This window comes from Hemiscyllium ocellatum, chromosome 19 (genome assembly GCF_020745735.1).
Source record: "Hemiscyllium ocellatum isolate sHemOce1 chromosome 19, sHemOce1.pat.X.cur, whole genome shotgun sequence".
Taxonomy (NCBI): domain Eukaryota; kingdom Metazoa; phylum Chordata; class Chondrichthyes; order Orectolobiformes; family Hemiscylliidae; genus Hemiscyllium; species Hemiscyllium ocellatum.
Window position 1 is genome coordinate 59525768 of NC_083419.1, and position 12537 is coordinate 59538304.

Genomic DNA, 12537 nt, shown 5'->3' on the forward strand with positions numbered 1-12537 from the left:
ATATCCTTTCATTCCTTGTATATACATGCATTTATCCAGAAGTCCCTTAAACGTCCGTATTGTATCTGCCTTCACCACCACTCCTGGCAGAGCATTCCAGATTTGCCCCTCACATCTCCCCTTGAACTTACCCCCTTGCATCTTAAATGCATAACTGTTAGTTTTAGACATTTCAACTCTTGGAAACAGATTCCGACTGTCAACCCAATCTATGCATCTCATCATTTTAGAGACTCCTATCAAGTCTCCCCATAGCCTCTGCTGCTCCAGAGTAAACGACCTGAATTTTTCTAGCGTTTCCTTTAATCCAAGCAGCATCCTGATAAACTTCTTCTGAGCCCTGTTCAAACCCTCCATGCCTGGCCTGTAATGTGGCACCCAGAACTGAACATAAAGCTGTAAGTATGGCCTGACCAAAGCTTTACAAAGCTGCAACATTACTCTTATGCTCAGTTCCTCGATCAATATAGGCAAGCATGCTGAATGCCTTCTTCATCACCCTATCTTTTTCTGTGGCTACTTTCAGGGAGTTATGGATTTAGACCCCAAAATCCTTCAGTATATTCATGTTTATCAGGGTCCTGCCATTAACTGTATACTTTTCCTTAACATTTCATCTCCCAATGTGCAGCACGTCACACTTAGCTGGATTAAACTGTATCTGTCACTTCTCTTCTGGTGTCTACAACTGATCTATACCCTGCTGTATCCTTTGGCAATCTTGTACACAATCCATAACTCCATCGATCTTTGTCTCATCTGCAAACTTACTGACCCAACTGTGTATGTGTGCATCCAAGTCATTTATATACAGCAATATTGCAAACAGCAGACATTCTAATACAGACCCCTGGGACACCGCTAGTCACAGACCTCTGACCAGACTTACCTACATTAGTGCTCTTCAAGAGATCGAACACCACTTCTTTCTTAATCTCAAAGTACCCTAGCGCATTACTGTGTTTCACACTAATCTCACTATCCTGGGTGAACACTGATACAATGTAACTTATTTAGGATTCCACTCATATCCTCTCCTTTATCTTTGAGTGGAGTGTCCTACCTTCTCCCTAATTATCTTCTTGTTTTTGATGTATGTATAGAATGCCTTGGGATTCTCTTTAAACCTACAAGCCAAGGTCAATTCATGGGTCCTTCTTGCTCTCCTAAATCCCTGCTTGAGCTCTTTGCTGCTTTCTTTATATTCCTCACAGGCTCTGATTTATGTTTGCTTCTTTTTTCCTTTTGACTAAATTTTCAATCTCCCTTGTTGTCCAAGGATGCTTCGCCTTGCTATCCTTGGCCTTCTTCCTCACTGGAATGTGCTGGCCCTGAACTCTGTTCAGAATTTTAAATGATTCCCAAGTGTCAAATGTGGACTTCTCTGATAATAGCTCCTCTCAATTAACTCTTCCTACCTCTTACCTAATACTGATGTAATTTACTCTCCCGCAAGGTCCTGAGGTACCCTTATTCGTAGCCATCTTAAAAATTAAGGCATTGTGATCACTGTTTCCAAAATGCTCTCCCAATGAAAGGTCAGTCACCCGGTGAGGCTCATTATCCAATACAAGGTCTCGTAGAGTACGGTTACCAATAATTCAATAGAATTTGGGCCCATTTAAAATAATATTTTCTTACATCTGGTGATTGTTTTGTGTGCATGGTTTTGGGTATGGGCTGGACTTCGTCATGACTCATGTCCAAACCTAGCAAAATCTCAACAGTCATCAGTACCCTTCATCACCATGTCTTGACCGAGTGTCATTTTGACTAACTTTTCTTGGACAATTATTTTGATTGCAAACGTTGTGTACACATTGAGTTTGTACACAGGGAAACCTTGCTTCACAATCTACAGCAAGTGTCACTTACTGCTGCAATGTTCAGCTCCAGATGATCCACTGGAAACTGCTATCCAAAAGACACTAATAGCAAAGTTCATATTTTCCAGTCCGATAAATGATCGATGGCCTGACCTCGGTCTTAACTGAAAATGTGTTGCTGGTCAAAGCACAGCAGGCCAGGCAGCATCTCAGGAATAGACTGTTAAAGATAGGCAGAGAATGGACAAGACTCCGAACGTATAATTGTAACTCCTAACTAAATTATCAGGATGTAATGTTGATCTCCGGGATAGAGATCGATGACATGTCTGTTCTCCAAAAGGCCTGAACCTTAAATCGCAACATTTCCACTTCATGCGCTATTTACTTAGTCTTCTGTTTACGCTGATCAGGGACAGAAAGTTATTCAGTTCTTCCACTACTGTTCCATGCAAAATGTAACCGGGCAAAAATTCAACACGGTTCAGCAGAGAACTATACGTTTTATATGCCTTTGTTCTTTGTCAATTGCACTCAGTAGAAGCAGCTGATAAGGAATTATAAGAAAGGGTCCGAGCATTTACATGATTGGATGAAGCTGTGGCAATCATAGTTGCTCCCGTCTGACACTAGTTCTGGTTAGTGTGCGTTGCACAGTTTGGTATCCTCAATCAAAAGTCACCATGGTGCAGAGTTGAGTGATAAGCCTGCCACTCCTATCTATCACCCTTGGCACTACCTTCGCCTATTTGTTTCTCTCGCTCGACTTTGGATTCCTATTCCAACAAATTAGGTCTCCAAAATGTTCCTCTTTTGTTTCTCAGTTGTGATGGGCTTTTTACGTATTGTTGCCAAACGGTTTCAGCAATTTTGTGATGTAATGATTGCGATGTTGAATCAGTTTCGCTACATTCTAGATCTTCAGGACGTCATTAACTGTGTGTCTAATCTGGTTAGAGGCAGTTGGCTTTGAGCTGGCACACACTCGGTGAAATAAATCCTGTTTCGTAATTTTGACAATGAGAACCACTTGAAGTGTGGCTTAATGGCTCCTTGATCACTTCAAAAAATAAAAGATCAAGAATATGATTCTGCTATGTTTTGCCTCTGCATGTCTCAGTGTTTCATGAGACACTGCCTGTGGCTTAGTTTGGTCTATGTTTTAGAATAATCCACCTCCCAGACTAGAAATTCTCAGTTAAAAATCACACAACATCATGTTATAGTATAACAGGTTTATTTGGAAGCACTGGCTGGCAGAGTGGCGCTCCAAAATAAACCCATTGGACTATAACCTGGAGTTGTATGATTTTAAATTTTGTCCAACCCCGCCCCTCCACATCATAGGAATTCTCAGGTAATTTTCAACAAGACGCAGTGATCGGTGATCTGGCGATACATCACTATGCAAAGTCATGACTTGTCAGGAACACCGCTCCTTCTGCCAGGAAAAACCTTTTGGACTGTACCCCAGGGTGGGCCCAGGGCAGGGCGACTTCCCTTCCGTACTTGTCTGTGCCTCCGCCTGAAGCGCCCTTCCCTTACATCCGTCAAGGTAGACCCCATCTTGCTGGTTACCAGTTCCCTGCTTTTAGCTCTCTCTCTCTTTCTCACATTCCCCTTCTAGCGAGCGGGGAGGGGGAGGGGCCCTTTCATTTCTTTTGGCTTTTCCCCAAAGGAACCAAATACAAGATTTGAAAATCACTTGCTGACCCAGTGACCATTAAGGTTTGGAATGCACTGCCCAGAACTGTTGGGCAGTCAAGTTCAATCGAAGTGCTCAAAAGGACATTTGATAGAAACAACATAGTAGGTAATGGGCAAACTGGGAATATGGTCAGAATGCAGAGCCAACGGAGCAAATGGCTTTCTATTGTGTTACAGGTATGGTAATTCTGTGCTATGGTGACTTCGATGATCCTTTGCTTTTGGAATGGATGAACTGACACAATTAGCTCCCATTGAAAAATGAATGCGTTTGCCAAACAGGTCGATCCAATGTTGCCCCTAAATTTTATAGAGTCATAATAACTTTGTCCATCAGCAGCAATACACTGTTCCTTCAGTTAACCAAAGAGTTAACAGCACAGCACTACACCGACTTGAGAAGTGCAAACATTACCTTGTGGAAATGACTGTTCAGTACCAGACATTTGCCAGGGATAGCTCTCCAATTGTATTCAAGTGTCCTACACCTTTTGTACCCCTTTATACCCAAGCCTCCTACATTAATTCCATTTTAGATGCCTTAGTCGCTACCCAAAATCATACAAATCTTGGCACAGATGTTTGACTGTAGGCAATTACAGATGCATAGCAACAAGCCCAACTGAATAGTTTTGATTTCAACTGTCCAGTGCTGCTGACACTCCTCCATCAGAGCTGAAGGAACGAGTTGTTGAAACTTCCAGTGCAGCAAGCATAATTTCAACTACACATCTCAACAGTTTCCTGACAACTGAGAAATCGAACAGGTAACCCTTCCTAAAATGTGTCTGCATTGAAAATGGCAGAGAGCGCATCGCAGAGAGAGAGAGAACGGCCCACCTCAAAGTATACACTGCAATTATCTGATGAACTTGGCAATGAACCTCTAGCTGCGCTGACAATAACATTTCCTTGATGAATGCAATGCCTTCACTCTTTCCCACACCCCTGTAAGCAATCTTTCAATTAAGAAGCCAGAGTCCTGACTGATGAAAGCATTGGTGTAAAGAAACGGCATGTGTAGAAAGTACATGTGATTTCTGTCATTTAATTTCCCTTCGCTCTGACAATGTTCAGTAATTAAGATCTACCATTAAAACATTTGCTTAAAATAAACAGGCTGTAATAATCATATTATCCGGGCGATGCGATTTACCACAGCAATTACAAGTGACAACGCTTGGCACACTGCCAAGCCTCGACAGTCAATTTCATGACAGGCTGGCGCTTCCTTCCAAAGGAGCTTACCTCGCTCACGTAGATCCCACTGTCGTCTTCATCGTCATCAGTTCGGTAGCAGACAGTAAGGCCTAGCTTCTCCTGGCTGCTTATGCGGCACAGCTCAACCTCCTGAAAGAACACACACATTACTGGCCGTTAGTTACCTGTTCTGTTTCTCTCACCCTTACTGCCTTACACTATGCCTTGAGCCATTTGGCCTGTTTCCAAAAACACCAAGAATTTCACTCTCCTGAGACACTTGCCTCCCATTCAGCTGGCCTGACCAGTGTGTAAACACGTCATGTGTGCTGGTCATTGCAAAATATTTTCCCACAAAATCCTGTCTTGTGTAAAGGACGCTTGCAATGACTGGAGCTAACCAATTCCCGTCATGTACTTTTGAGACAGTGATTAACAAAATATGTGTTCAGTTCCAAGGGGAAGTCCTGATTTAGCACACAACTGTTTCTGGAAACAGTGACAGCAATGTCTTCAAACTGGAAAAGTTTAATTCAGAGGTCTAGTCATTATAGAAGGCGACTTGAGACAAAGGCAGGTTTGTCCTCCCCACGTCAGTTAGCTCGAAAGCAAAAGAGGAGATCCACAATGGACAGTAAAAACTAAATTACACCACTGAATACGAAGATGCCAGACAGGGAGGAAACAGCACCTTACATGGCTTAAGCTGAAGGACAGCAAGAGGGGAGTGGAGACACAATGTCCACATCTACAAGGTACGGGAGCATGTTCATACCAAAGACCAGCATCTTCAAGACAATGACCACCAGGAACTCCTCTGTGATATTTCCAGGAGTGCCGAATGCAAATAGAGCCTATCACTGGGACATGATAGGAAGTAGTCAACCATCAGTTTCGGGGACATCCAGACTGCAATGCAGCTAGGTTCTCCAGCTCAGGAAACAAACTGGGACAAAGGAGATAAACAAATGCTGCTTGTAGATCTTCTCTCACATTGTTTCCTGGCAGGCATGGAGCTGCATTTCTTTTGCCATGACAGTGAGCATTGGCACACTGACTCATCAATAAAACCGCAGCGTCTGAACCCAACGCTGCCTTTACCCTGAGGAGGGATCACTGCCAATTAAGTGCAGGAAACCTGATTAATTTCATCTCCCTTTCCCAGTACAACTTCATCACTACCTCTATTATAGGCCAGGCCCAAAAATACATTCTGGAGAAACTATGAGCGGATGATCCCAACACTGTCCAGTACGATTATTTCTGCAATGTTCAGCTCTGTATGACAACATTTCACATTGTTAAAAAGTGGAGGCGTGGGGGCTGAGTAAAGAGTCAAGAAAGCTGAATTGAAGAGCTGACGAGAAGGAGAAAAATCAGTGGCAGTTATAAAGAAAGGAATAAAAGAGAACAAAATAAGCTGGAGATGAAACACAGAAATAGATACATCGACATTCTCTATTACTCAATCCAGCTTGGTTAGAGAGCCTACTACATGGTACTGTGACCTTTGAAACTGGATATTGTTTTTTTAAACAACCAGAAAATCTCTTTTTCCACATCTGTGATGTGCACAACCATTGTGCAATAGCTAAACTGTAGTGAGTTACTATTCCTCACTTTTCAGCAAAGGAATTCGACCAAGTGAATGACTACATTTCCACAAACTCTCAATCCTTTTGCTGGATATATAATACAAACACAAGACCTACAGTCTTCAACGACGCAGTCAGCAACGGAAACCTCAAGCGATCGGCAGAGACCATGAGATGGTAGTTGAGCTGAGCCCAAGGCAACAAACGTGTGCGAGATAACTTATAGTTCCTGTCAGCAGACACACTATTATTGTCCAGGTATTTGCCAATCTATACAATACCACAGTGAGTTTCTGTTTAATGGAGACTTTATGAGTAGTGGCATATGCAATCCTTTTTGGTCTGCACTGTCTCAATTCAAAATTCTTTTATTTATATTAGCAACGGCAATCTATCAGAGAATTAAAGAAAGTAAGCTTCATCGCAGGGAAAGTTTGGCTAAATTATTTTGGACATTCATATCTTAGCCAGCCTGCCACCTTGTGACTAGTCACACACAGGTTCCATTTACACAAATTTGACCATGAGGAGAGCTGGATGGAAAGATGTAATTTGGTTTCTTGAGCCTGCAGCGCCATTTGACTAAATCAAGACTGAACTGAAGTTCAACTCCATGTAACTTTTATTAACTATGTTTATGACGTCGGCTGTTTTTGCAATAGCATTTGTTTTCCAGAAGATTAAACAGTGTGCCAGGGCAGTCTAGTTCGAGACAAAACAAAGTGCAGATGCTGGAATCCAAGGTAGACAAGCAGGAGACTGTAAGAACACAGCAACCCAGTCATCATCAGGAGGTGAAGTCAACCTGAGTCCTAAAGAAGGGTCACAACGGAAACGTTGACTTCTCCACCTCCTGATGCTGGCTGGCTTGCTGTGTTCTTCCAGTCTCCTGCTTGTCTACCACGGTAGGCTAGTTGACCACAAGACTATCACAGCCAAGCTGCATCCTACCCTTGGCTGACAGAACCCCACAAAAATTGTCTTTCAAAGCAGGAATGACAAGTTGTGCATTTGCCTCCAAAGCCCAAGATGCATTGGATGCAAAGTGTTTAATGTTGCCTTTCACCGCAAGCTTCGTGTTTCAGTTGTCGCTTCCAGATCATTTAATGTGGAGTACTTCACATAAACTATTGTCGTTTTATACAGTGACTCAGGAATTGAAAAGAAAACCAAACAGAAAAGATGTAATTTATGCACAGAATCATAGAACCACAACAGCACAGGAGGCCATTTCGCAAATTGTGTCTGCCCTGCCTCTTTATGGGTGACTCAGTAAACCCGACCCTGCTTCCACCTTTCCCACAGAGCCCTTCAAATGTCCTCTCTTCAGGCATTTATGAATTTTTCTTTTGAAAGCCATGATTGATTCTGCCTCCACCACATTGTCTGAATATGAATTTCAGATCTTAACCCCACATCTTTTTTTAAAAATTTAAAAAAAAAATAGAATCTCTCCTTGTCCTGAGAAGGTCATCACCCCTACACTTCCTCCACAGGCAGAGATGTTGGACTTTGGCTCTTAAATCAAGTGCACTTTCTATTGCAAAGTGTGATGCTTAGCCAGAGTCCTAGCTCCCAGTCTGTACTGAAGTAGTTCACCTTAGCCTAAATGAAAATGGAGCTTTGAGTGGGGGAAAGGAGGAGTGGGTGAATCAGCATGTAGGACAGTGGCATCTGAGACAATATTACAACTGCTCTCAGAGTTCTTCCTCTGTGGGGAAGTGATGATGCCTACTTGTTAATTCAGTGACCTCTGCTGGACAGACATGCTTGAAGACAGTGAAAGAACATTCCAGATACGCTTTCTGTTACATGCTGCGATCAATATTTCATCTCCTTGTGCAATCATGGTGAATCATACCAAAAAGTGTTATGGACCAGACCCTTCAATATATTTGAAAAAGATAGCCTAGCCCCTTTTGTCTTCTTATATAAAGGTTGACATGAAGTGGCGCTTTCCAGATGTGATATGATTGGCCAAACAGCTCAACGTTAAGAAAAACACAATTTGTTTGAACATTGTAGGCAAACTATAAACAGAAGAAAGAGACATTTAGAATAACTTAACTTGAAAATTTAACCAATAAACAGATATACTAACTATTACTTATCAACTATGCCAATACCTTAATCCAATCTTTTAAACATACCCCTTGACAAAAAAGTAAATTGAGACACAGGTTTAGAGAATAAGACCATACGCCATAGGAGTGGAAGGCCATTCGGCCCATTGAGTCCACTCCGCCATTCAATCATGGCTGATGGGCATTTCAACCCCACTTACCCGCATTCTCCCCGTAGCCCTTCATTCCTTGTGAAATTAAGAATTTATCAATCTCTGCCTTGAAGACATGGCTGTGTCCACGGGTCCTAGTCTCCTCGCCTAACGAAACAATTTCGTAGCATCCACCCTTTCCAAGCCACGTATAACCTTGTAAGTTTCTATTAAATCCCCTTAATTTTCTAAACTCCAATGAATACAATCCCAGGATCCTCAGCCGTTCCTCGTATGTTAGACCTACCATTCCAGGGATCATCCGTGTGAATCTCCGCTGGACACGCTCCAGTGCCAGTATGTCCTTCCTGAGGTGTGGGGACCAAAACTGGACACAGTACTCCAAATGGGGCCTAACCAGAGCTTTATAAAGTCTCAGTAGCACAACGGTGCTTTTACATTCCAACCCTCGAGATAAATGACAACATTGCATTCACTTTCTTAATCACGGATTCAACCTGCATGTTTACCTTTAGAGAATCCTCAACGAGCACTTCCAGATCCCTTTATACTTTGGCTTTACGAATTTTCTCACTGTTTAGAAAGTAGTCTACGCTTTTATTCTTTTTTCCAAAGTGCAAGACCTCGCATTTGCTCACATCGAATTCCATCAGCCATTTCCTGAACCACTCTCCCAAACTGTCTAGATCCATCTGCAGCCACCCCACTTCCTCAGTACTACCTGCCTGTCCACCTAACTTCGTATCTTCGGCAAACTTGCCCCCCGTCCCTTCATCCAGATCATTAATATATAATGTGAACAGCTGCAGTCCCAACACTGAACCCTGTGGGACACCGCTCGTCACCGGCTGCCATTCCGAAAAAGAACCTTTTATCCCAACTCTCTGCCTTCTGTTAGACAGCCAATCCTCAATCCATACCAGTAGCTCACCTCAAACACCCATGGGCCCTCACCTTGCTCAGCAGCCTCCCTTATCAAAGGTCTTTTGGAAGTCTAGATAGATCACATCCACTGGGTTTCTCTGGTCGAATCTACTTGTCACCTCTTCAAAGAATTCCAACAGGTTTGTCAGACACGATCTCCCCTTACTAAATCCATGTTGACTTGTTCTAATAAGATTGGAGGGATATGGGCCTGATGCTGGCAGATGGAACTAGATTGGGTTCGGATAACTGATCGGCATGGACAAGATGGACCGAAGAGTCTGTTTCCATGCTCTACATCTCTATGACTCTATGACATTCCCACATGCAGGGGGAATTGAAGAGTGTAGTGCTGGAAAAGCACAGCTGGTCAGGCAGCATCTGAGGAGCAGGAGAGTCAACGTTTCGGGCATAAGCTCTTCATCAGGAATGAGGCTTATGGGCCAAGGGGTCTAAGAGATAAATGGGAGGGGGTTAGGATTGGGGCTGGGGCTGGGGGATGGAGGAATGTAGCTTGGAATGCGATAGGTAGATGAAGGTGGGAGTGATGGTGATAGGTCAGAATGGAAGGTGGAGAAATAGGTGGGAAGGAAGATAGACAGGTACACCGTTCAAGAGAGCGGTGCTGAGTTGGGAGGTTGGGACTGGGATAAGGTGGTAGGAGGGGAAATCCGGAAACTGGTAAAATGCATATTGATCCTGTGTGGTTGAAGTGTTCCCAGATGGAAGATGAGGCATTCTTTCTTCAGGCATGCAGTTCTCCAATCCGGGAGGGAAAAATTAGCAAGAGAAAATCCAGAGAGTGTAGCATCCACTGAAGCTCCGACTGTTGAGACCCCAACAGCTTCTGATGCTACTTGAAAAAAACACCCAGAAATCTGGATCTGAGAGAGTTGGCCACACCCATTCAGGCTATTTAAAAAAAGGCCTCACAAGTTAGGCGGCACGGTGGCATAGTGGTTAGCACTGCTGCCTCACAGCGCCAGGGACCTGGGTTCAATTCCCACCTCAGGCGACTGACTGTGTGGAGTTTGCACGTTCTCCCCGTGTCTGCGTGGGTTTCCTCCGGGTGCTCCGGTTTCCTCCCACAGTCACAAAGATGTGCAGGCCAGGTGAATTGGCTATGCTAAATTGCCTGTAGTGTTAGGTAAGGGGTATATGTAGGGGTATGGGTGGGTTGCGCTTCGGCGGGTCGGTGTGGACTTGTTGGGCCGAAGGGCCTGTTTCCACACTGTAAGTAATCTAATCTAAAAAAAAGTTGTTTACACAAGTGGCCTGCAATCGCCAGTGTGGTGCCTCTGCCTCACAATCTCTCTTAAATATAAAGGACAAAATAACCTTTTAAACGGACAGTATCATCACAATAGGCACCAAACTCCTTTCCTATCCAAATAGCCCTATCTGCAGATTTTAGGCTCAGTTATGTATTTGCTGTGTTTGAACATGGGCATTAACTGAGCATATGATCAGATTCAGACATGATGCTGCTTTGGGTGGATTGTCTAAAGATACAAAATCAGAAATTGCTGGAAAAACTAATTGGATCTGGCAGCATTTGGGGAGAGAAAGCACAGTTTGCATTTAAGTTCAGTGACTCTTCTTCAGATTTCTGATTGTGTGTCTGACTTCCACGATCCCACACTTCTTAGCCTAAAGATACATACTGCCAACTCACCCAAGAGAACAGCTAACAAGTCTGCATTTATAAAGCCTCGTTAATGTCCTCGAAGATCTTAAGTATTTTACAGACAACTGACTACTTTATAACTTTCATTACTCGTGCAAAGTAGGTTAATAACAATGCCTTCTTGTGGAGATGTCACGTTTCTGTGGAACTACTGTATACGGACTTTGCATACATCTTTAGGACTGAAGGAATTGGGAAAGATTTGCAATGATTTAAATATTTGTTTTGCGAACTAGTTTCCAAAGCTATGTGACCATTTTTTCCAGTGTTTTGAGGGTGCTTCTTTTTAGGTAAATCTCTTCGAAATACATTTTTAGTTTGAATCAATCGAAGAAAGTGTGTCTAACCTGCCAGCCATAACTGTATTACAGTCTCCACACATTCTCTGCCTGTTGATGGTTGTTCAAGGAGATGATGATTCTAGGCAGTTCTTTTCATCATACAAGCTGCCCCACATCACAGTACTCTGGTCCTTCAGCCAATGATGGATGTGTCTAGAATTGTAATTAAAGTTGGGCTTTCCCTTCCTTATTAGACGGTGTGAAACGACAGAAACTTATCTGGAAATCACCAAGTCATTACAATCCCGACTCTGTCCATGGAGCGAGAAAACAAATTTGAATATAAATCAGCTGTAAGCAGAGGTATCCATTTAATTTGACATGTTGAAGATTGTGTTGACATGCAGAAAAGCAAACAAAGAATGAATGCGCAGCATTGCTGAATTGATCCAGCCAAGGACAGACAGACAAGGTAGAAGGGAAAGCTCCTCTTCACAATGTCATGGTGCATGATGCAGGGAACATCATTCCCTGTAATTAGTAGAGGGCAAATGGAAGCAAATAGATGGGCTAAGGACAAAGAACAGAGACTTAAAGGAAATGAAATAAATGAAAGAGGGAGAGTAGTAGGGATGGAAATTAAATACAAGGCAAGGACAAACAGCACAGGAGATGGGAAGGGGAATTAATTAAGAAAGACAAAATTAAAAAATGAGAAATGTAAAGGGAGTAATGAAGTGAAAAGAGAGAGAAATGAGATAGAAGAAAAAGGGAACAGGGAGAGAAAAGATAAACAGAAGCAGTATAAAGTGATGAAAGAGAAAGGAGATGAGAAAGGAAGAATAAAAGAGATAAGATAAGAAAGGAAAAAGAGAAAATGACTACACGTTGACCAACATCTTGAAACAATACAATACATCACGCTGTCAGTAAGGCACAGAGTCTGAGGAGTAATGGAATGCTGTTGTAATCTCAAACAGGCCCCCCGAGTTTTAATTTTCTCAAGGCACTAAGCAAAAGTGAAACACAAAAGAAATCCTGAGGGCCCTTCCGACAATCTCATTCCATCCTCATTCCCTGG

At 42.9% G+C, this 12537-nt stretch overlaps 1 protein-coding gene across 2 annotated transcripts in view; it reads right to left on the minus strand.

Moving 5' to 3' along the window:
* The window catches only part of pdzrn4 (PDZ domain containing ring finger 4), a 472471-nt gene that overhangs the window by 16970 nt on the left and 442964 nt on the right, over window positions 1-12537 (minus strand). For both annotated transcript variants that reach the window (XM_060839983.1, XM_060839982.1), the window contains one exon: window positions 4782-4883. In XM_060839983.1, the coding sequence (XP_060695966.1) occupies window positions 4782-4883 (102 nt within the window). The remainder of the gene's footprint in view (window positions 1-4781; window positions 4884-12537) is intronic.